Source organism: Egretta garzetta, unplaced genomic scaffold (genome assembly GCF_000687185.1).
Source record: "Egretta garzetta isolate BGI_Z169 unplaced genomic scaffold, ASM68718v1 scaffold97, whole genome shotgun sequence".
Classification (NCBI taxonomy): Eukaryota; Metazoa; Chordata; class Aves; order Pelecaniformes; family Ardeidae; genus Egretta; species Egretta garzetta.
In genome coordinates, this window is record NW_009260135.1 from 1,228,702 (window position 1) to 1,255,355 (window position 26,654).

Genomic DNA, 26,654 nt, shown 5'->3' on the forward strand with positions numbered 1-26,654 from the left:
CTGTCAATTCAGGAAAAAGGAAGATCAGAGCTAGCCTCAGCAGTTTATGAACCCAGCTGCTGCAGGGTTCATACACCATGCAAAAGACGTTGTTTTGGGTTGGGTTTTTTTTGTTTGTTTTTTACACTCCACCCATTTCTTCTATAATCATGAGGGCTAGAAATACATATATCTCTGGGAGAATAAAACCTGAGATCCTGGCCTACATCTCTCTGGTCAACACTGAAGTGAATGGAAAATCTAATGGCTGCCAAATTCCTGAATGCCAGCTACAAGCAACTGAATGTCAAGCTGGCATTCTTTTCACCCTTGTAGACCACCTAAGCAGAGCTGTCACTCCTGCCACATCTGCAGCGTTACTCTCTAGAATATCACCAGACACTGTGTTCCAGATGATATTTATTTAACTCTTTTGATATACCTATATGTTTAGCACTACTTCCATCGCATCGTCCTGCCAACTTACACTAGCATGTTATTGGGTAATATTAAAATTGTAAGAAATGTTTAAGATTTTATATACCATCATTTCATATTCTTGTCTTCCACAAGGCTTTAAAGTTTAGCAGCACTACACGTCCATTTTTTGTCCTTAACCCCATCACCTAGCCTCCCTCTACACTGAATGCGTAAGCCATTTACCTGGACAAAATTCTAGTTGATGTGTAAAAAAAAATTCCTGCTAGTCAATTCCCTCATTAGGAAACCACTTCCTATCAGAAGTGCCCTCAGGTTTTGAGAGCACATCAAAATTGGATCCACTTAAGCAACTGAGCTTTGATACTGTGCTTAATGACTTTCTAAATTTGTCATTTACAAAGTACTTTACAAGCCTTCCTAAAGAAGAAATGAAGTACACCCATGCACCAGCTAACCTCCCTAGCACTCCTCCTTAAGAAGGCTAGTTGATATATGACGTATGCGATTCCATTTTCTGAGTATATGACATTTCATTTAAATCTCAGCATTTCCTTACGACCATCTGGACGCTTTCTCAATTATGAACAGATCGTACAACTGTGGCAGTTCTTCCTCTCTTCTCTTTCATATCTGTCCTTCTGATGTTTCCAGGCTACCTGGGTCAATCTGGGAGGGAAATGGGCACGACGTTCCCAGGCAGTGCTAACTACTGAAACTAGCACCCTACTATGCCATATACAGTAAGTCTACAGCTTCCCTGGTTCTTCTTGTACACAAAACATAGATATACTATTTCAAAATGACAAGGGCATATTATCTTTTTCCCCCGCAATTAAAGGGTAAACAAATCTGCTCCAACTGTATCACCACTGTTTAAACACCCTCTTTTAACAAAAGCATTTTCCATAGGCCAAAGTGAGTATTTCTTCGTGGGAATATTTAGGAAGTGAGCTTAATCTCCCACTTTTTTAACCCAAAGAGCATTCTGTCACCAGGAAGGTTAAAACCTACTACTTTCAAACTGGTCTTACCACTCAGGGACATTAGCATGCATACAACAAACCCAAATCTTCTCAAGAGTAGAATCACAGTTTCACCATAACCTTTTCTGCAAATTATGAAGTGTGAAGTAGAAAGCTGAATAAAAATTGAAGTAATAAAATATTGAGAACAACATGTCAGAATTAAAACAGTAAAAATAAGAAAACAAACTCCTTGGCTGTCATCTGATGGTCTGGTACCTCTCTGCACGCTACTCTGATGCAGTAATATCTTTTCCATTGTAAGTCTAAGTCTGTTATTCAACAACATCCCAGGAAAAGCCCAGATTATACTGCTCATAAAGCCGAAGTAACAATAAAATATGAGGTCAGTTTGAATTGCGGGGTGGTTTTTGGTTTGGGGTTTTTTGGGTTGGTTTTTTGTTTTTTTGTTTTTGGTTTTTTTTTTTTTTTTTAAGATTCGCTTTATCTATGCTTTTGAGAAATTACTATATGAAATCACCAATGAAAATTTCATAGCAGGGAAAAAAAAGGAAAATATAATTTCCCTATTTTTTTCATAAGATTCAATCAGAAGTACAACACACAAATACAGTTTCCCATATTTTATCTTACATTTGTTCCGACTTCATTCATGGTACTCTAGTTTTTTATAGATATGCACACATGGTATTGTCTGGTATTCAAACTTTTAACTACTACAATAAAAAACACCACCATAGTAATGTGGAAAAAAATAAAATAATTCACTGTCACCAATATGTCTAGCACAGCAAATATTGATGGATATTGAACCTGAAAATATCTGTGAAACATCCAACAAAACCTTGCCATGTGATTTGAATCCTCACACCTGATGCTGGAGACGGGCTGGCTCCAGTGAGGTAGGGAAGATCTCTGGGGGAAAGGGAGATGAAGTGAGGAAAGGGAAAATGCATGGCACTACCAGATTCAATGTTGGGACTCTCCGGGCTCATTCCAATAATGCATCATTTTTCCACACCTCACCAGGTACAGCTGGGCTATCAATACAGAAATGGTTGTGTACATTCAAAATTATTTGCTTTTCATAGGCATCACCTACAAAGAGCTACCAAAATCACAGTGGTTTATTGCAGATTTCTTTAAACCACACACAGATTGCCGCAGAACGACCTTGAACTATCCCTTGTTTTGCTGAAGTTTGAGATTGCTTTATTTCTTCCCATTCATTCTTGTCTTGCCGCTCAATCCAGAATCACTACTAGTAAGATAAAAGCATTCCTTAATCATCTTTTTTGGTCTGACATTATTTTAATAACATGGTTTCAGTTCTGGAAGTTTTTCTCCTCCCCTAAGACAAGCTTTTTATTTTTTTCTGACACACAAGAAACATCTCAAGTGTTTGGTATTATAACGTCAGAGTAGAAATCTCACTATAAACATTTTATGTCATATACCACTCTACCAGTGATATTACCCATTATATGCAATAGTACTAATACAAAAAGAGTCAAGGTAACAACCTTCAACCAAAAAAAAAAAAAAAAAAAAAAGTCCCCAACACCATTCCAGACATTTTCTCTTTTACAACAGGAGAATTAACATGATCTAAATCCATATCAAACAGAAAGCCATCCTTGTGGATTCTCGTTGGGTCTATTAGTTCATTTCAGCACTCTGAAGCATTACCGAGACCTGCTCTGAGTTTACATGCTACTGTTCCATTCTCCTTTCTTCTACCCAGGATTATGTTTTCTCTACTGTATTACTGGTTTGTTCAGCTTTTCACTCTCATCTGTCTAATGCTAGTTGAGTTCAATTGCCTCCCTAGCAGCCTGCAACTGGTCATTCAATAACATTGAAGCCAAGAAAAGAGAAGATTGCAGACCTGTTGCAAAAGCATTCTGTACATCAATCCTCCTTAATTACAACTGTTCTGTTTTCATGGATTTTTAAACTGAAAGTTACTTTATTTTACAACATGCTTTATATTTTTGAGTAGAACATCATTTTAACTCAACTTAAAATAAAAGAACAACAGCTCTACTTTAAAAAAAGAAAAAAAAAAAAGCCCTAGAAGAGTACTTGCCTTCAAGGTCACTACCTAAACATAATCAGCACCCAGGCTTTACTCTGGAAACAGCAATATTGTAGGCTTAGGAAAGAACACATGATGACTGATGACAAACGGTACTTTTGAATGGTTTTTCGTGATGTTTTAGAATAAACACTTACAGGATTTAATAAAAGGAAAGAAAAAATAAGGATTCATGAACCCTCTGGTATGTCCCCTATAATCCGTGCCTGTGGGTCCCTGCAAATAATTCTCTTTACAAAGCTGGCACATGACATCAGAGGTGAGCTATATTTCTAATTGGCTTTTTACATTTGTGTGTATCACAAAGAAAGATTAATTTACTTAAATCTCACAACTCAATACATCATGTTGAATTACAATTTGATGACAGATTTGCTGATATATATTCACGTTGCCATGTCTAAAGAAGAGATGGACAGGATCGAGACAGAAGTAAAAGCTGCAAGGTATGGTAAGAATTCAGAGCCTAATCAGACTCGTGAAAATAAAAGTGTTGCTTTTCAAACTGGATCGTCAATAAGGTGTTGTGTTAGGAAGAATTTTAGTATACTGAGTAACGCACTGAATTTAAATTAATTTCTATTATTTCAGTTTATCTATACATATTTCAAACCTGCTAATATTTCAAGGTCCACAGAATTCTAATTTATGATAAAATTAAATCATACTAGATCTAGAAGTGCAGAAAATGGTCATAAGCTTTGTGAATGGATTTGAATGAGAACAAAATCATATTGTTAGAACAATTTCTAGAAATTAAGCCTCCTCTGTGCTATGAGATGTACTAAAAGTCACAAAATAGATTTAATGTTACAAGAAAAGCGAGAGGTATGGTTTGTTGCTGTTTTTAAGTACAACGACATAAATTGTGGTAGCATCCCAATATTAAAAGAAACAAAATCACCTTATGGAGCTCAACCACTGTTCTGTAATACAGTTGAACTGTACCGGGGAAAAAGCTTCAACGGTACTTTAAATAAATTCAGTGGTCTATGCAGCATGAGTTCCCTCTACTATTGCTAGGCATACGAAGAAATGTCTTGGTTTATGCTAGTATCCTGCAAATCTGAAACCGTATCAGAGAATGAATTTCTCTTGAAGTATAGATTCTTGCTACTTCCTCTTCAAGATGAATACCTGGCAGGTTATTGATCTGCTTCTGAAGGACATCGCGTTTATTATGTAGGAAACCACTGCTGGGCACAAGCATGAGAAATTAATCATGGTTTTGTAAGTGTCCACACTGTGGTGCTGAACCAGTGGGGCAACTGTCAATCTATATGATAATGCATCCCAAAACTTCATAAAATCAGTGATGTCAAGAAGCATTGATTTTTGAGCTAACCAGGATTTGTGAGCGAGCAAGGCTAAAAATTTTACTGAAGTTAACACCTCTGTGTATATAACAGTTGCTTCATACTTGTGTGGTTTTTTTTTTTTTTTTAAACAACCAAACATACAGAAACCCTTATCACAAAAACCTTTCCAAGTAAAAATGAATTCCATATACTGGTTTGTTTCTTGCATGCTGTTTGATCATGTCCTTCTTTCTCGTATTAACATCATTGTTAGAAAAATTACCTATTCAAAATGGATTCACTGCACTGTATTTCCAATTACTTAATAATTTACTTATTATAAGGAAGAAAACGAAATGCAAGCAAACAGACTCATTCTTTTATCAGTCTGCGACAGAGTGTATGAAAGCAGGTCCTGAGATTAAATTTTCTCAGACAAAAGGTGTAGCACAGTGCTTCCACTGAAATGGAGAAAATCACCTTCAGAGAAGTGAATTCATACTACAGAAATTAATCCAAATCGTTCCATAATGCCAGAATTTCATTAGTCAGATTTTTTATTTGAAATTAGGCGCAGTAGCCTTATCAAAACTATACTCAAGTCAATGGTAATTGTCATATTTTCTGTGAATGGTGTTATTAAAAGGAAAAAAAAGGAAAAATCAGTCAGTCACTGATTCTTTTTAAAATACTGGTTTCCTTGTATGCATCATTATTGATAAATACACATTTCCTCTCTGGTTTTGATGAAGAAATGTATCCTGCTATGCCTAAGGAGAGGAGTTATTACTTGAAGATTCAATTTAAATCAACAAAAAAAGACTGCTGTTACAAACAAAATCAATTGTACTTTTCTGAACTTTCTTCTATCAATATAAAAACTGTAATTCAGTTTTGCCTTGTTTGCTTTGACAAGCAGTTGCTTGTGCTTGTACAGCCTGGTACACCGGCTTTGCTGAAACCGAGACAACTCTCAGTAAGTGTGGGGAGGAGCCTTAAATAAACAGCTAAAAAAAAAAAAATCCTCATCTGAGACACCCAACACGTAACAAATTAAATTTTATCACAAGTAATAAGCGTAGCAGAGACCTGGTTTCATTAGTGGCTATCACCTGCCTGAATAGTTGCTCTGAGGGTATAACATCAGGGAGATTCCTCTTCAGCTTCTCAGAACCCTAAGTATCAAAACCTTCAGTTCGTATTTTACCTAAGCTGAGTTTGCACCTTTATCACCCTACAGGATGGAGGACAAATTCCTGCAAATCCATTTTTACTATTTTTCCTCTTCAGTTTAATTTAAAAATACGTTAGCACAGAAAATTCCCCAGGTAAAAACTTTTAGCTGATACGTATGAAGAACACGTATTCGGGCTACGTGCATTTGAAAGGCCGGCTGGCTTAACGCCATTTGCTCTGAGAATCAGCGAATGTCCGGGTGTTTTGCCACCAAGGACTAGTGCACCGTCTAAGTCTCATTTCTAGGAAGTTAATAAACTGTACTAAACACAAGTGCTTTGCCTCAGTCTGATGCATAGGTTTGCTTTCTAAAAGCCCCCCAATACTTACCAATAAGCAAACAGCAAATTCATTTTACATTTATACAACTTCAAAAATATGAAAAACATATAAAATTAAATCTGATTGTTACAAATTAGCACCATTGTTACAGCTACTAGCATACTGTAGCTTATTAACTACTTCAAGCTGTGTATAAAAATCACATACGAGAAACTATTTCTCTTAAGAAATTTCTTTCTGCTTTTCATCATTAAATTTAATTTAATGTACTCTGAGCACAGACTTCTGTGAAAGATTACTGCATGGAAAGTAAATTGTAAGATGAAACACAATATATATCATATTATGTATGATACACATGTAATAGACTTTCCTGATACTGATACTAAGCTAAAAAAAAAAAACAAACCAAAAAACCACAGCTTTAGTTAAACTGAAAAAGTAAAGTGAAAAATTCACCTTTAAAAGAATACTCAGGTATTTTTAAGTATGATCATGTTCTCATAGATGCATATTGAGAATATACTGAAGAAAAAGGCCTACCGTTCTCCTCATCTGACTTATTTTCATTGTCGGAGTCAGTAAGTGTGAGCGCTGAATTTTCACGACTTGACAGACCGGAACTTCGCCTGGATTTGATCCCTCTTCCCCACAGCCTGATGGCATGCTCTGGAGACATTCCTCCCTCCGTGTCTGAGTCAGCATCAGAGCCCGTGCTCAAGGAATAGCCTTGATGGAGTATTCCTATGTCTGAGCAGTAGCCACTTCGATGGGGAGAGGGCTCACAGATTCCTAGTTCTGCAAGGGTGAAGTTTGTTCCTAGAAGGGCAATTAAAAAAAATAAAATAAAATAAAAGCTAGGGGATTTATTTCAAGTTTGAAAATAACAGACCTTTTTAATTTCTCTTAACTATGCTGTTTGCCAAGCCTTTGTAATGAATTACATACAGAGATCTCTGGGGCATAGATCTATAAAACATACTGAATATAGTCAAAATGGATGAAATACACAAAACAAAGGTAAGAAAGGTCTCTAAATTTCAGGTTACTATTTTGGCCGCAAATAATTAATCACTTAGGTATGTGATTAACATAAAGCTCATGACAAGTGCTAATGACATGAGCAGCTTTATTTTATGACCAGAGCATGAGCTTTGAAGCTGAACATTTCATTACTCAAAAAGAGGAGTTTTTTCTTATGAAGCTAATTTTCTCATATACAAGTCTTCCATAGAGACAGAATTTTTTTACTCTAATTTTCATATAGTTTCCCATTTCAGAGAAAATAAACACTTCTTTTGGAAAACAGAGTTTACAGATACGGATCACTTGAAAGAAAGCAAACCTATCAGCAATGTAACATGGAACCTTGTCACCAGTTTTGCACTTCTACATTTGGTGAGATTGGAGTTTAATACCTGCTATAGAAATCAAGATAGATCTCATAATCGTTGTAATTGTTTTCTACCTTTTTTCACCATATTCAAGAAGAAAGTAAACATCAACACCAAAATCAGGAGGTCACTGGGTTTAAAGGTAAAACTTTCAGGAACAACGTGAAAACACGCAACCTTTAGCAGTCAATAATGACTCGGTGGACAGAGTCTCACACATTTTTAAAGCACATGGAGCCCCCCAGGGTTCTCAGGAACTATAGACTTGCTGCCTCATTTCTGCTTATGTAATTGTTTCCTAACAGTAATGAACAGGACAGTAAAAAAATATAGGGAAATATTCACTGGTTGCTAAGGCTTTCAAAGGTTTTGAAAAGCAAAGTGATTTTAACTTTGTTACATTGTGCTAAAAATGAAGGACAAAGACTGAAGTCGCTGGCAGTATAACTGCCAATTATGTAATTAATTCCTTAATTCACACAGAAACTAGATCTGTGGTCTCTGTTTCTAAAATGTAGTTTCATTTTGTCCAAAAGCAGTTTCTATTTTCTCCTCTTCCTCTATATATTTATCATAATCAAGCTACACAGTGGAATTTCATACGCTAAATAAAAAACATACTTAAGTGTGTTCCATTAATAAAGACGTTAACTGATTTTTTTTTTTTTTTTAAAGTATTACAACTTGTTTCACAGATTAACCAGGAAAGATCACATAGTATTAAATCCATCCGGTTCATCTATCTCTATCAGCCCTCTCCAGTCTCACAACTGGCTGTTGAAGTATTTTTTGGATATGGGATGTACACACACACCTACAGAAAATAAAACTGGGCCCTGCTTAACATTTATTCCTAGAGCTCATGAATTAAATGAAGGTGATTGATTTCTTCTGGAAGACTGAGCTACATCTTCACCCAGCAACAGCTCGACAGCAACGCAGAGTGTGCCGAGAGGGAGGAGACGCTCTCTTTCCCCACTAGGTTAACCAGTAAACGGGCCAGAAGCAAGAGAGTGGCCAACAACATCAGGTAAAGAACTATCACCAACTGCACGCTTCTACAGAAATGAAGCATTTAGTGCCAATGTATGAAGAGAATACAAAAAGGCTGACATTAAAAAACTCAGCTGCCTTTCATCAACACCAAATGAACCCAAACCCTCCAAGTTAGGAGTATACTTTAACCTGCCTTCTAATATTTATTCTAGTAATCAGAAATTTTGTGGTTTAGTCAGAAGCAATGAACTGAACAGTCCTAAAAATGAGTTTCTCAAGTACACTTCAGTCTAGATATGCGCCTTTTTTTTTTTTTTAAAAAAAAAAAAAAAAGAGCTCTAGCATGACCCTTAGATGAAATGAAGTTACCTTTAAAGAAAAGGTAAACTTTAATCATGTGCAAGTAGGAGACATTTAACAAAAACAGCTTGATTGATTAGTTTTGTTTCAACCATATTAGAAAACTAACTTCAGACTTAAAAAAAAAGGTCAAAATCAACACAAAATATAAAATATATATAAAAAAGGGAGTGAACTGAATCATACGAGCCCCACACTTTCTGACCCACACAGATAGAGTGCATGCTGACATTAGATACACATTAAAATCACCAAACTCATCATGAAAGTGAAGGTTTTCAAGTTTTTTTGTTTGCTGGTGGCATAGATGTCTACAAATACACACCAATTATGAATATATTAGCTTAATTAAACTGTTTTATATACATGGTAAAACATTTTAATGATATTCTGTGGATTTTACCAGCCATTATAAACCCAGGTGATTTTACTCTGATTAGCATCCTGTATTGATGTCAAAATCTGACTACAACATCTGATGCAAAAAGCAATCTTCAGAGAAATTCTTACTTCATTTGTCTGAGGAAAAGCACTGAAAGTGGAAGGAAAATATAGCATTCACAGAATTCATTCATCCATTTGAGTTTTATTATCTGAGAACTTGGCATCTGCCAGAAAGGTGGAGAAAAAGATTTGAAAACTGACCAAATTTTAAAAATCTGAGAGGTGGATCAGATCACCTCAAGAACACAAATGAATCAGCGCCTGAGCCTCTGCGTGAGGATTTTCTATGCTGCATCTCAGAAATCTCCTTATATTCTTACAGTAGAAAATCTCAAGCACCCTCATGATAGCCATGAAATATTCCAGGTATTTCCCTGTCTAGCAGAACATGTTATTCTCTGGCAGACTCTAATTTAGTTTTATTTATTAATTTTCAGTGTTTGCTTCTGCAGTATATTATTTGAGAGTGTTCTGTAAGACAGCATGCAATGGCAGAGTAACTTGTCCTTGGATACCCATGGATAAACACATAAGAACATATTTTGGAGGTTTTTTCCACATCTGTATACACACACACATATATAAAAGCATTTTCCATATATATTTTATATCTAAATATATAAAAAAATGTATCTTTATATTATACATCCTGATATCTCCATAGCCCTTCATTTTCTGTAAAATCTGAGGAAAAGGAGATAGAAACACTGTAGTTCTGTTCTCTAGACCCTTTCTTGATCTGGATCATATTCTCCTACATGCCTAGTTTGCCCAAAATGAAACTGCTCACATCTTTTGAATAACACATGAACTGCATATTATTGCACATTAAGGTATTAATGGTATTAGTAGACCACCCTTGTAAATTCAGATAGAAGATAAATACAGTTGTGGATGCACAAAAATCATTTATCCAATAATTCATAGCAGAAAGAACCCTACTATTACTTTGCAAATAAAATATAGACTCACAATCAATGAGAAAGCATCTAACTCATTCCATATCTACTCATAGTGGCAGAATACTCCATATGGGATCCTGACAACAAAGGTCTCTAAGAACAACGCAGCCTCTTCCTCGCCCCCACTCGCAGTAGAAACTACAGCACCTAGGAGCGGGAGCAAGGAAACACAGACACAGCCTGGCTGGGGTTAAGGTTTAATGTCTTCTTCAAGAAATATCTTCCTTACAGCTCTAAGTGATTAGGAGATCAAGCAAATCAAGACCTCCTAGAAGAAAAGCCAAGGAAGGAAGGCAGCAGTACCCACTGTTTGCCATACCCTGGGAATTAAAATTGTACTGCTGTGTATTCAGAGAGAAATCTGGTCCATGAGCTATAATGTGCTACTAGCACTAGCAGTCAAGGCAGATGGATGGCTTCTTGCAGCATTATACAGTATACTCTATCTCTAGGGCTTGCATGGAGTTGAGAGTAACTGCATTTTACTGAAACTTCACTTGCAAAGTAGGACTGAAATGTGCAGGCAGAATCCATTCTTGCACATTCAAAACTTAAGGGTGTTTTCTTTCAGATTCTTGTAGCGTCTACTACATTGCTGGTGACACCAAGTGAGAAGAGATAAATAACATCAGATCCTCACTTGTGGAAAAGAAAGAAACCTCTGTTCTCTGAGAGAACACCCCACCAAAAAAAAAAGTCACAAGTTTTTTTTTCTTTTTCATATGCCACAGAGCTTACTTCCCTCCACCCCCAGTCCCTTCGTCCCCACCTGCAGAAATCACTAGACCATTTTTGTTAAAGAAAAGCAGTTAATACCAGCTGCTCCATTAAGGTGTATGTAATCTCACATACAAAAACAGACCAGTAGTATACTAGAACTGTAATATAATTTTATGTAAATCATCATTGCCCATGATCTACATGCTGTGAATCGTCTCTCAGTAGAGTAGAAAAGGTATTTTTCTTTTAAGCAACATATTACTTCTACTATCTTTTGAGCCCATTTTCTTTTACAGAAGTTTACTACTTGAGTTACTTAGTATATAAATGCTTACTAAAAGTGTGTTTAATTCCATGATGTACAATTCGACTCATTATCTCAGCTAAGACTAGCATTACCATATAAGCAAAGGTTATTTTCACCTAACCTCTAGGCAGAGGTCTCATTTGGGTAATTACAAATTGCAGGAATTGCTCTTCTGAAGATTAATCTAATCCAGCTGTGATCGCTACAAGATGCCTCAGAGGAAGATATCTGAAGCCAGTAATGCACAGATATGATAAATTTGCCTTCAACACTAGATCAGCAGTTCAAAACTGGGCTAAGTCTAAAATCAAAAGGATAAATATCACTTACATTCTTTGCTACTATAATCAATTACAAGCAGTAAGGATAATAAGAATACATTTAAGACATTCCATCCTTTCTCAAATTTTTGCTGTGTTCATAGCTATAATGACTTTCGCTGGCACGAGTACCACAATTTAGCTCCAATCTGTGGTATATGAACAGGTCGTTCTTTTTAACAAACTCTAATGCACATTTAATTTTTCTCAATTCTTTATGAATTTATTATATATTATTCTCATTTATTATAATGACAGGGAGAACAGATTATTACAATCTCATTTTTTATCCACTTACTGTACACATTTTTAAGATTTACCCTTTTACTCATCTTCCTTATCCAATAAACTGCTATTTTTTAAATCCTTCTTTGTATTCCACCTGTTTCAATACTATTCTGATGATTAAAGATCCTGTTCTACATAATATTTTACTTAATTTTGTTTCTAATTCTACACTATTAGATACTCCAAACTGAGACTCCAAACCTCAGCTGAGGGATGCCCTACCATCTTCCTGATTTTTGAAGTTTGCCTAATTGATTTGCTATTTTTGAAAAACAACCAACCAACCAACCCACCCCCCCAAAATTAATGTAAGCCCTTTCCTTTGTAAATGTCCCCCTCCTGTTTCCCCCTAACCCCTTGATACATCATTATAAAATATACTGCATCCTTCTGGTGGTTTATATATACTTAAATCAGAAGTACCTTTTCTGTGCAACATACAGGGATATTAACCACAGAATCAGAATGACCAGCCTCTGTGGCAAATTTAATGAGAGCATGAAATATGCCTGGAAAATTCTCTCTCTTAACATCACTGATATTACAATGACTGCAATATTCCATCTCTGAAGAAAGCACAAATTCAAAAAGAAAACCACAAGGAAAGCCAGGTGAGAAAAAGGAGATGCTCGCCACTCCAGCCATGGGGCTCATCCACCTACAGCAGGTATATGGGCTAGATTTCCTCCGCTTTATAGTATCCACAAATGTTATGAACATGAACTGAACTGCTTACCTGAACTTCCCTAACACTCCTATTTCCTAACTCTCTATCCACTTTTCCCTAATAACACTCGCTTGGTAGCATGGGGAAGGGGCACTGTAAGCACCTGTGAAACAAACTCGCCACCGATCAAACACTAATGATACCAGAGAACGGATTCCTTAGAAATTAGAAAATGATAACAATGAACAAGCTATACCTTGTTCTAGGTTTTAAAATCTATAGCTGGGGGTTAAAAATAGCAGGGCTTCCTACACATATCCGTTACTGACGCTAAGAAGATTCGCAGATGACATTTTCACTTAAGATTATTAAATTCCAGGTATTGCTAGTCAGGAAAGCTAAACATTCTTTAACCAAGCAAATGTTAACTTGAACTCATAATGATGATGAACCTTACTTTCGTAGAGCACGTTTGTGACAAAGGCATCAGGAAATGCATTATAGATGTTACTGAGAAGTAGGAGAATACCACAGAGGTCTTTATGCCCATCGCCGACGTGCTGTCAGCCAGCCCGTGCGTGTGTGCATACACCCCCCCACACACACACTCCCGTTATACTTACTGCCATCTAGAATACACATGTACGTCGTGAAATTTTGTTAAAATACTAACACAGCAGAATACAGAGAACAATTTTTAAAATTCAACAGAAACACCATGGTTTTCTTAAAAGTGAAACTGGCAGCCTCGGTCCCTCCTTCAGCAATCTGACTGGAAGCAGCAAACTTGAACCCATACACACATTACAACACAGGGTTTGAATTTGAAATCTATTTTCTAGCTTTTCTCATCAATAACAGCAAAATCCTTTAATTGTCTTATATGTAATCCTCTTTCTGCCTTGCTTCTCTCTGACAGGGAGAACCCCAAGCCCAACACCAGGATACAGATGTTTCTCTTTTTAACAGCAAGTCTGTTGACAGTATTAATACAGCAGATTGATATCAACTTAAAAAAATTATAAGGTTTATAAATTCAGGCATTTAATGAGATTTTACTCTATCTCACAATATTACATAATCTTCAGTTACATGATAGTATTCTGTTTTTTCAGTAAAATTTCCTCCTTCAGTGGCTGTGGAGCTACTCTCATTTTTTTTCTAACCTTCCTCATTTAGTCTTTATTTACCAAATAAAGAATACAATATTTTTAATTACTTCATACACATTTTCTACGGTTGTGCTGAATGTAGTCTCTGAGAACATTTCAAATACTACTTTTTTTTATTGTCACCTCCTCGTGAGGTGAGCTTTTATCATCCCCATTTTATAGCTTTCAAACTAAGGAAAGGGAGAATAGAACAGCCTCCTTCCAGAGCACACACTAACTTTGGCAGAACAAGTACCATCTAAAATTTTATTTCTGGCATCACCTTATGGTGATGACTTCTTTTTAATGATATGCTGGTTTAGGGCAAAATATGCATTTATCATTTTCTCCTCAAATGCCAATGTTGATCAAGGACAAAATCAGATTTGGGAGGACGAGAGGATGGAGCTAGGTGGCAAGCATGATTATTAATTATTACCTACCCAACACAGCCCAGGTCAAAATATAATTCTTCAAGCTAATGTTTCAATTTCTTAAGCAGTCTTTCATTTATTGTAAGCTTTCCAACTTTTCCAAGATCTGAGGGATGGCAGAAGGAGAACAGCTTCATTTATTAAAAAGGGTTGTGTTATTCCTACAGATCTGTCCCTCCTGTTACTCCCCAGATCTGAAACCTGAAGGAGACAGGAAAAAAAGTATGCAATTCTGTAAGCAATTGCTCTGCTCTCCTCTGCTGCTTTACCCTTCTGTGTTCTGCCTAGGCGCGCTTCTCCTCCTCCTCGCTGATTAAGTGCCAGCAGAAAGCAAATTCAGGGCTGAGCCTCCTCTATTATTCCCCGTGCCGGTGCTCAGCGGCGCTGCAGGAAGAACAGCTATGGGAAAGTCCTGCTCAGGCCTGACCCCGCTCCTCCGCACACATGCGGGCTTTCATCGGTTCTGCAGTCAAACTCCAGTAACTCTATCATAGTTCAGCTGAGATGCATAGACAGATAGCAGGGACAGATTTTCAAAGCCTGGAATCTCTGATTCACAGGATGGAGATACTTCAGTTTAATCAGCACAATGGTCACGCAATGTTTTCACTGCAGGCAAAATAACGTATTTGCTCTGGCATCATTCTTGGAACCAGTCAGATACTCCCTGCCCATCTCCAGCCAAATCAACCTGAAGTAGGCGAAATTCATGGCAAATTTCAACCTAGTTTGATCTATCAAAGTTTTCAGATGATGTTATAAGAAATATATAAAAACTCAAGTATACAGAACACATTAACATGTAAATAAGGTCTTGCTTTCTCAAAGCAACTTTAGGCCTCTCCATATATCTACTTAACTCTAATGAAATGTATCATCTACCATTTAGAAGGCAATGACTGTTCTGTGATCAAAATAAAATTAAAAATCCACAAGGTTTTGTGTGCTAAACATGCACAACGCACACCTGTATTTGCATAAGTACCCCCCATGTCAGCGACGGCTTCCTGGGCAACCTCCAGCAGAAGGGGAAAAAATCTGCTCTTTTGAGGGCTACTTAATGTCTAGTGAGACCATGAGTATGACCATTAATCTAAAATAACTCTAATCCAATTTTCTGCACTTTTTGTTAAAGTGACAGGAAAACATGAGAAATGTTTTATATTTAAAACTACAACAATACGCTTTTTTCCTATGTAAACAAGACTGGAAATGCGTCTGCAGACGTGATAATAGACACTTTAGCATTCTGAAATTAGTTGTGCTAAATTACTCATGCTAAAATACATTCACTGAAGTACAAAGTTAACAGCTAGGCTGCCGTGCAGCATTGGGGACTAGCAGAAACTGACTTCCACACATTAAAAAGAAAGACTGGAAGCAACCCACAAAAACTGTGACTGGGGGAAAACCAGCACAAATTCTGGTTTTTTCATCTATGAAGTGTAGACAACAACACCGTGCTAACACAACACTCTAAAAATCTAACGTACCTCTGCAGTGATAAATAGTGCATTTTGGGGATAAAATCTGTTCCAATTCACAGCTATATACTGTGATACGCTCCAAACAAGAATGTGGTTATCAATGACTAAAATTCAGTTGCTATTACTTTTTCTTTTACAAGCAGCAGGGAAAGAACAGAACATGAAGCTTCATGGCAAATAATGATGTTCTTGCTGTAAATTTCCCAGCTCCAGTCCAAACATCATCAGAGTAAAAGTGGGTTTTGGAGGGGGTTGGGTTGGGGGTTTTTTGGATGGAATCTTATGAAAAGGAGTTAGAGTGTGTATTTTCTATTCCCAGTCCAAAATGACTCAAACAATGGAATAATTTTGTTATAATTTTGCTATATCCCTGTTTCCTTTTTAGAGACCATGAATTTCTAAATAAAATTCACCACAGAAGCACAAAGATTAAGAATATAATACCTTTGTGTACATAAAGTGATAGCTACCATAAAAGAACACAGTAAGAATTATTTTCCAAATGCTTTTTTCTTCTTAAACAATCTGCTCCACACCTGATAGTATCTCCTGTCACACTAGCATAGTACTTTCCTATAAAGGAATAACAGCTGAGGCTCCATGGAAAATGCAGACTTCAAAGAGGAGTCAGTTTTAAAGAGAGCACAAGGAGAGAATGAAGTGCTGTCCCAATAGAGAAGAGCTAGCATTTAGTATCTGCACTGAATATGCATGTTTGAAATGCACAGTTTGGCTCCTTTGGCACAAAGAAGTACAACAATTAGACCATGGTACTCACATAACCTAAGATCTCAGTTTCCAGCACTAAAAAAATGGTGTGAGTCATTTGCATTCCAGTCTAACTCACACAGATGCTGGTCTTCTGCTGTAAAAGCATTTCAGCTATGTCAGAAAAGGACAGTGAGTTCTCCTTGGTCTCCAGAAAAAACCCTTCAGTTGACCATAATTATATAGATATGAGTACTTGTGGATAAAATCACTGTACAGCTACTAATCTCCATTGATACACAAATCTCAGTTCAATTATTAAGAAAGATTTCTATAAAAATCTGTAGGAAACTACCAGGGGATAAATTAGCTGGTGATAATTTGCTGAGTTCATGAAAAGCCTTTTCGTGTTTTTATATTGTTAAATCAAGATTTAAAACCAGTAAAAAATAAACCACTGCTCATGACTTGATAAATAAACTGTGCTCTGAAGAAACAGTGGAAGTCACAGGTAATAAGCTTTCATACTTTCATAACTGTTTAATTGGGAACTCTTGAAAAACCTGAATCAGCTGTCATCAGAGATGAAACCTTAATTGTTTTCTTTTATACCTTGCTTCACAAGTTAGGAACATGGATACTCTATATTTTATGAAGGTCCCCAGGCACATGTAAAGATTTCTTCGCACTAGCAGCTGTCAGCTGTTTAGTCACAAGGTGCTGCTTCACTGTAAACATCACGTCACCTAGAAATAATGGCAATGTAAATTGTATCCTGTACAGTAGAATAAAAGAAGTTTAAACCATTATTCGAGTCAGAACTTCTGTTTTTATATTCTGAATTATGTTGCTCATAACAGGTTTTAGACATGTGAGAGGTGCCAGCCTTTAACTCTGCATTTCTAATTTTTCTAGAAGGACAATCAGGAGATGAACATGAGTGACTCTGAAGACTGATAAAGGAATTAATCTAAAATGGAAAGAAGAGCTTCCCCCCAAACTGAAACAATTAAAATATAGCACCACATACATTTAAAAATACGTTGAACAAATCCATATGTTTTGTGCCAAACTTTAAGAATAATGAAATGAAAATTATTTCAGCACTATAATTTTGAAGAAAAAGATATATATTATAATCAGGTATCAAGTAAAACAGATTAAGCTTTTTGAGACAGTATACCTACTCAGAAACAGACACAATGACATTTTCTTTTATTCATCACTTGTGTTCATTTTATGAAGAGATCAGGAAACTTCTTTATTTATTTGATTGAATTATAAATTGCTTTCAGCTTTTAATTTTTAATCCTAGTAAAATAATTAGTTATTTTCACGGCCAGTCAGTTGTGGCATTATAAATGGAACAGTTGGCACCAATTCAGATTACTATTGGTCTTGAACTATGCTGCAGATGTAATTTACACCCTTAATACAGGATTTCTTTTGTCTAGCAACAACTATAATTTGTAGACTGTATATACAATCAGGAACATGCAAACCGAGTGCATCCTGGCCTTTCTGGCATGTACAATAGCTGCAATTCTAGAAGCAACAGCACAGCAGATCCATCAGTTCCACTGCTGGAACCGAGTGGTCTTACCAAGCTTCTGCAGAACTCTGGAAGGAAGAAATAGGACGTCCTTCCATGCACCTCTTTTCCTTCCCTACAGTGGCACATTCCACACGCACAAAACAAGCTGCTGTTCCGATTCCCTCCCTGCTAGTCACTGTATAACCAAGTGCAACATCTTCATTTTAGCCTGTTGCACTTGGGTTGCTGTGCTGGCAGGCGCATGCTATTCCCAACATACTCTTCCTACTTCAGAAGCACAGCTCCGCTTGGTTAATGCAATCTGTTTCTCTATTTTATCTAAATTTGCCTGTTCCAGGGGTTTAGAATTTCAGTTCCAGTGTTTTAATTTTAATTTAGATTACTTTTCCCTTCTTTTTCTTCTTTAATGAACAGAAGTGAAGATTTGTGGTATGTGCCAATAAAAAGCCTATAGATTAGGTTTATTCTAACTTTCCACTGTTTGAAACTATGTCTTTGTTTCATAAAAGTCCATTTTAACATCACGGCCAGTTGTTGCCCTTCTGTTGTCCGTTCCCTTCCATTTTTGTCTAAGATTTGAAGGACTGCTGGCATTGACTTTTATTTGGTTAATAAGAACATGGAGATACAAACGCGCCACCGCTTCAGCACTGATCTTCTGAAGAGGCAGTATTAAGATACCTCAACTAAAACTATGATTTTGTCAAATCTTCTTTTATGTGTGGGGAAATGTTGACCCTGATTTTTAAAACCTGATTTTAAAAACCTGATTTCCCCCCACTAGGTCAACTATTCTGCACAAGAACTAGTTGTGATAAAAACCATTTTACTGCCTAGCCCTTCTTTACTGCTTAGTTCTGCATTAAAAATCTTCAGTCTAAACCCAAAATCTTAGTGAGGTGGTATTATTAGGAGATAACACAGTAAATACTACGAAGACAGCCAGACCGAAATTTGGTTCCTTTGAAAGAGAGTTACTGTGCAGGCTGTGTTATCTGACTATTTTTAACACACGCGTCATCTCGCTGTAAGTGCCTTTGCTTGCTTCATAAGTGCCTGGCAGATCAGGTGAAATGATAAATTCACATCTCACTGATAAAGGTCAAGTATACCTAGCTATCATACGATGCCGTTATTTTTTAAAATTTATTATTATTGTTATTATTATTATTTACTTTGCAGACTCAAATTGTAGAATTCTTTGGATTTACAAGAGTGAGATTAGATTGGATTATTCATTAATCCTCACACTACTTCACCCTTTTTAACCTACCAACCATTTGCAAAGGAGCATTTTAGGCTAGTTCATGTATTTCCATTTTAGCTCTATGGGAGTCACAGGCAGTTTTCAACCTAAAATCAGGTTTGTTTTGAAAGGGAATATGGTGTAGGTAAGGACAGCACTGACGACTAGGGATGGAAAAAAAAATGTCCTCTCTCCTGCTTACAGGATACTTTGATGAGAGTTTGCCTGTTCCGCACACAGTCTCCTTTTCCGTTATGTGAATACGGACAGAAATACTGTGGCTGTGTGGTACTGTTGTACATCTCTTGCCTGTGGCCTTTCAGTCACTGCCTTATCTGAAAAAAATTGTTTTCTTAATTATCGGTGTGATAGAGCACATGAGCTGAGCTGGCCAGTAGCATCAGATGGCTTAAGCTACCATGACAGGCTCTGGATACTTCACAGATTTATCCACCACTTTCAGTCTGATGAACCTCTGATTCAGTTAAGCATATTAAAACTTGCCAGCACATCTATTTAAATTTCAGATTTGTGGTTCTCAAAGGCATTTGGTTGCTCTATTTTCTTCTTTGTCATCTCTTTAATGACTTCAGAACAGGGAACAGGCATACACGCTGGAAAACTACCCTTGATTTGAGATCTCCTACAACTTACTTTTATCATGGAAACTGGACACAACATACATTTTATAGCTCTTTTTTTTTTTTTTTTTTTTTTTTTTTAACTGGGAATTTGGCAAACAATGTGCATGGGTATATAAACAAGGAAAAAGCCATTTCACCCTTCAATGGAAAGCCAAAAGACAGATGCCTCAACCTAAAACAGTGAACAACCCAAAAGTTTCTAGGGAATTCTGATCTGGAAAGTCAAAAGAGAAATCTACAGCTAGAGAATCAGAAGTACTGATGAGCTGTGGTCCTCGATGCCATTTTAGGAATAACTTTAAGAAGTCCAAAACGGGACACCCACAAATCAAGACATTCAAAGTCAACTATATTCTCTGTAGAGGTGAAAGATACTTCCCCCCCCCAGGCAGAAATGATCTGCACAAAAATCATAAAATAGTATGAAAGATGGCCTGGTAAAAATCAAGCACCAAACTAACCATATTCCTGTTGATTCTTTTTAATATTACTATTATCTCAGAGTATATTTGAAAATGAGCTCTAAAGTGAAGCTGCTTTTAAAATTAAATGCAGGATAACACGTACAGACACCATGTACCACACCTCCTCAGGAACTCCTCACCCAAAGTAAATATTGTGCGCTGACCACATACATACCAGAATGTTCCAAAGCAGTTTTGTGGGCTGGAGCTGGAGCACCCTCGCTAGCACTGCAGTCTGTACGTCCTCCAGCTCACAGGACTGGCTTGACCAGGCCCATCTAGCCAGAATTAGTAAAACCTGACTTCAGAGGACTGGTAGCAGAAAATTTGCCAACAGGGAACTAAAACAACGACCATCAGGCATATGCTCTCTCCTAGCTAACCCACCGGAGCTACATTAAAATGAGAAAAACACTGTCATTTTGTTTCCACTTTACCTAAAATTTTGGCTTTTTATCTTTGACCTATTTAACAATACTTGCCTCTTTGGAGCTCCACTGGAGGCACAGCACACAGCAAATGAGTAATACTGCCGAAATTTTGTTTCCATTGCAGGGTAATGCCACTGCAATTTTTTTATCAGCTTTTAACACTTCTGTTATCAGCAAATTGCCCTTTTTGGAGGGCAGAAAAGAACCCTACAGAAGTCTGCTTTTATGAATGCCTCAAGCCTTCAAAATTAACAGTGAGAATCTTGTGGTCATTGTATATTCCTGTCTCAAGAGCAGATGTGGCACTGTATAGTTTTGGCATTAACTACTGTCAAGCTTCCTTTCAAGCAAAGAATTATTTATCTACTTTACTTAACACAGAACATAGCCAACTTTTGTAAGTTTCACATATTACATTTATTTCAAAATGCTTGGCATTATTAATCCTTTTTATACTGTTAATATAAAGATTCTGCTTCAAACCCTCAAAACCCCAGAAAGTTTATTTTTTTCTCTCTTTTTTGCATTGCATGCACTGATGAACTAGCCTGCTCAGCAAGCATTTAACAGATTAGACACTTGAACATGGTTTCAGGCAATGCTCTCTCATGTTTCTGCGTATTGCCTGATAAACACTTCAAAGTAAACCGCTCATAAATATGAAATGAAAAGCCGAGAAGTCGTTATGCACAGCTTTGAGATACAAATCTCTTTATTCCCCTCTGAAGTGGAGTTTGATTGACATAATGAGTCATAGATCCTGTCCAGGGACACACTGCCTTATCCCCTTTTTCTCAGGAGACAGGGAGCCTTTAAAGAAATCCACTTCAGAACTTTGTGATAGACAGCTACAGAAAAGTTGAAGACTACACAAATTTATTATTTTGTATTAATACCTACTTTAACAACTATGACATATGCCAAAGATTAATTCCAAAGCTACGAACTTTGTGGCCAGAGCCCCAGCCTCTAAACCTTTCCAAGGAGGCCAAAGCCAAGACGTGTATTTTATCTAGTTATCACTGACACGGCAACACAGGCCTTGGATCTGCAAACAAAAGAAGATGCTGAGAGCCAGAGAGGCCCTTGCTGAGCTGGGTGCTGTGCCCTGCCACCGCAGGGATCTGCGCATCCACAGGGCCCCTCTGCAAGTTTGGGGAGTAACACCTCCATTCCCCCCCATTCAGAACCACTACTACTAACAGAGCCTCGTGAAGAAATGAGTGAGCCCTTTTGGCTTGGGCTACTCCATTACTGAGCCTCGCATGTTCCCTTCGACGTTTGCACAAGCACCTCCTGACTGCAAAAGGGCACCACACGCGTCTGCGGCACAGCCCCCTCTACTGCCTGGCTCTACCTGCCCGACATGTCTCACCTTGGGGCGAGAGGAGAGGGGAGGAGGGGGAAAGAGGGAGAGGCCAGGGGATGCTATCACCCTGAGGAAGTCCACATCGCTACGACCCTCATTAGAAGGCATATTTATCAGGTACAGACCCCCTGTAGTCATTTCCTATACCTCACAGGTCTATGCTGTGAAGGAGATTAAGACTTTCATGTGAAAAGGAGCAGTTAAAATCATCTAGCCTGAAAAACCTCTGAAATGCTAATTTAGATATTGCTGTTAATAAATGATACTCATATGAAAAATGACAAAAACTATGGCATATGTAATTGCTGGCCATTGCTATTCCACAGAAAGTCAAGCTTTAAGCTGCCACGGTGAAACTGCTAATCAGTAGCGCTATAAACAAAATTATGGTGTAATAAATTGCTACCCTACATTGTTATATTCACAACCTGCACTTGTAATATTTGTGGAGGTTTTTAGAATGAATCCAGCAAATATCTGCCTAAACTGAGATGCAACTTCTGGCACTTTATTTGCTAGCCATACTGTATGCATTAAATTATACATCATTACTGGCTTTTGTTAGTGCTACTCCCTGTGAAATAACCATACATAAAGTATACAAGATCCACCACTCAACTTCGCTTTCTTTTGTTAATGGTAATGCTATTATTAACGTCAGACATGAGCCATCACATAATTTATACAATACACGCATTAAGATTTAAAAAGCAACAGTAAAAAATTAGCTTAATTTGTGGTGTTCAAAATGCACTCAAAAATATTTTTATGTTGCCTATAAAAATGAAAAGGCTAGTATCTATAAAAAAGCACACAGTAAAACAATGAAATGGTGAGAAGATGAAATATTACAAGAACTGAATTCATATTACATGTCAATAATGAAAAATTCAAGCCTAGTTTTGCAGCAAAAGGCTGAAAGGGAGATTTAGAAGCTTAAGATGATGAAAAAGCCACAATGTGGTATCGCCATCCATCTACAAAGAACATTGCTGCCTCTTTCAGTCCTCAGTGGCTGAGATTACAAAGACATTTTTTTCCCTCTGAAACATTTATTGTTAGAAACTTTTACTGTTGTTACTTACTGTTTGCAAATTGCGAACACATTTTGACCCTGCCCTATATATTGTGAGCACTGTTCCTTCTCTGCTGCATGTGATCATTCACATCTTAAAAGTCAATAGCCTGCACTGGCTTTTCTAATCACTGGTAAGCAACATATATTTAAATCAAAATACAAATATTTGAATTGCAACAAATACTGAGCACAATGGAGAAGTGCTGCAAAAGCCAAAAACTAAATCAAAGCATATGACTATAAACAGGCATTTTCCAGTTTTGCAATTTTTGATTATGGATTGCCCTTTCCATGTAAATTAAAAATCTTTGGCCCAGATTGCAACTGTTCATAACTATTTTGAATATTTGTGAGGAATCATTATCATACATCCAACTAAGGAATTACGGGCATATATCTTGGCACATCTCTGAAAAAACTGTCATACACAAGTATTAATTTTAACACATGTATTATTCCAGGGTACTGCTGATAGATTGCCACACTGAAAGGCAAATGAGGCATCCGAAATATTTTAAATTACTGAAAGTCTCCACAAGATCTTCTGCAGCATTCACAATTCATAAGCAATTTAATTAATATTAGACATATGAGTAAAATTAGATACTTCAAAAAAGAACTAGACCCTAAAATAAAGAAGCATTTTTGATGATAACTATGTTACAAATAAAGTGTGTTTCTATAAACTAATGTTATTTTAAGAGATCATTCCTCTGTTAGTGAGCTTTCATTACAAGATGTGAAATATTTTGATGGGGCTTCAAGCAGCATTAGGTATTCTGATGGGGTCCGAAAAGCACAGCTGTCAGTCATCCCCCTGGCTCTGTCACTCACTCCAGCACACTGAAACCAAGTTGTCTCCGGATAAGTGCTCCTCAGAGATCTGCAGTTGCTGCTTGACCTACAGCTGAAAAGCAAGTGCTTCGCTCACTAGATCTATTAGCCCTTTGACTTCATTCATTCACTAGCTAATATAAATACATTGCTAAAGTGAGTGATTAATTCAATTTCTTTAGAGAGTGTGCTAAATTCTTGAAGCCTCTAGGATGACTATCCACAGAGGTTCCAAAATATTAATATAATTAGTTATTAATTAAGGAATTGCAGTTAGATATCTGGTAAGAGCCACTAAGTTTTTAAATTTTTTCTTTTCGTTTTCCCTCCAAGAAGACCCTTTCCTTACTGCACCATAGCTTAATTTAACACAGGCACTAAATCAACTATCATCTCTATCTATTTTTATGCAGTTATCTTTGTGCTGGAAGCCTGTTCAACAAATCATCATCTTTCCATTTCTTCTCCATGCTTTCCAGGTTTGACATCAACTCAAGAGCCTAAACAACAGCTCACTGTAGCTCCTAAAGGAATAAGACTTCCATTAAAAACTGCAGGAGTTGGGCAATTCAAGAGAGAGGAAGAAACCCCAGAACACTTATGCACGTACTGTTGAATGCAAGCCTTTCCCTCCATTGCTGGAGAGAACCAACAAATATTTAAAATGACCTAAGTTATCAATGTATCGAACAAAGAGTCTGGAAAGCATTCTGACATAAATCTGGGAATCTGACCTGACAGTCCATTGCTTTGACATGAAAAATGCCATCTTTTTTTTCTTCTTCTGTATTTAAGATATAATATATCTTGGCATCTTCGGATCCAAGTATGACACTGTGATGAAAAGACTAGACAACACAAGTGTCTAACCTTGAAGAGGGAGTTCCTTTCCAGTCATGCTGATTTTTTTTTTTTCCATTTGTATCAGATAGAGAATATAGACAAGTCAGTTTTGATTCCATCTTAAGTTTGGTAAATAAGGCTTATGTTAATTAAACAAGTTCCACACAGCTGGACTTAGTGGGGTAAACAAATCCACAACATATTTTGGAAGCATCTATAGGGACTTCCTTCCCTGCTTAAATCTCATTCAGTAGAGAGAAAAGAAGGAATGCTTTTGCATGTGTTGTAGTCAACTGTAGTATTACATACTGGAACAGCTATAACTAGGAGAGAGGCCATATCTGCTAGTTCACTCATCTGAATTGCTGTAAGCTTCACCAGTTTTCAAAAAACAAGAGAAAACAAAAAACATACACAAGAACTCCACAAAACCCTACAGAAGTCTGCAAAACGTGCTAAGAGGAGCACTTCACTTTTAAAGCTGCTGGTAATGCAGGCATTCATTTTCAGTACACACTGAACAGTTGCTGTTTAGTCCAGAGAAATGAGCAAGAGTATTTTCAACTCATGCATATGGTTGTATTTACAAAAAATTCTTCACGTTTATGCCAGTAGCTAAAAATTATTAACTTAGCAAAGAATTTCTGATAAATAGTCAAACATTCATCAATGTTGTAACTCAGACTTTATTCGAAAGCTGGCAACCAATTGGAAGAATGTGGTTTTGAAGTCCAACTAAAAAAAAAATACATAACTATATGCATTTCTTCGGTTGCCATTTTCAACAGTGACATATATATATATTCTACTACCCTCAACTCGGGAAACAATTATTTTTGGATAAAAGCACGTACTTGGGTGACCTGCACTGCACAGTTGTCTGCACAATGGCCATCAATAACCCGAGCTCAACATAACCTGAAGGATGCCTTCAGGACTGCAGTTCCGTGATGGAAAGCATGATCCTTCCTACACAGTATGCACTGCACTATGCATTTAGTCCTTTGAGAGCTTTCAGGATGAAAAGACTATAGTTATTACTACCATCATTATTATTAATGAAAAATACACATGTAAAATTCGGTTTCGAACACAATGTTTTATAGCCCCTATTTGTCTCTGTGGACATAAGCCATAATGGCTTTAACAGACCTTTAACATTCACTGACTAATTAATCTTTACACTCAGGACCCAGCACTGAGTTTTATTCAGTAAGGAGCAGAAAATAGCATCTGTGGATTGGGCTTGCAAGGTCCACTGCATGAATAAATTGACAGGCTACAGGAAGAGTCGGCATTAAACAGCTCCTCTCATCCCCTCAGTACTCCTGTAACAGCCTTCACCAGCCACTGAAGCTTCCCTTCGCAAACTTCTTACATACAATTTATTTTTATTTCCTAAAGTGACTCTATTCAACCTTATAGGGACTCAGTCTTCCAAATACATTGACACTGATAGAAAAAACATTACAGGGACTAGATACCACTTTAAAATATAACTGCATTTCCAACACAACCAAAGTATGCACCAGCAAATTCAGCTTTCCTATGGAGAGCACAAATGAACCGTACAAATTAATAGACCCCAGCAATTCGTCAGAAAAACCTTTAGGCTTCCATTTCAAACTCAAACAT

The 26,654-nt window shown here is 37.0% G+C and overlaps 1 protein-coding gene across 2 annotated transcripts in view; it reads right to left on the bottom strand.

The window, feature by feature from the left end:
• TENM2 (teneurin transmembrane protein 2) overlaps positions 1 to 26,654 on the bottom strand; it is a 538,424-nt gene that overhangs the window by 487,818 nt on the left and 23,952 nt on the right. For both annotated transcript variants that reach the window (XM_009641606.2, XM_035897048.1), the window contains exon 2: positions 6,861 to 7,136. In XM_009641606.2, coding sequence (XP_009639901.1) covers positions 6,861 to 7,136 — 276 coding nt within the window. The remainder of the gene's footprint in view (positions 1 to 6,860; positions 7,137 to 26,654) is intronic.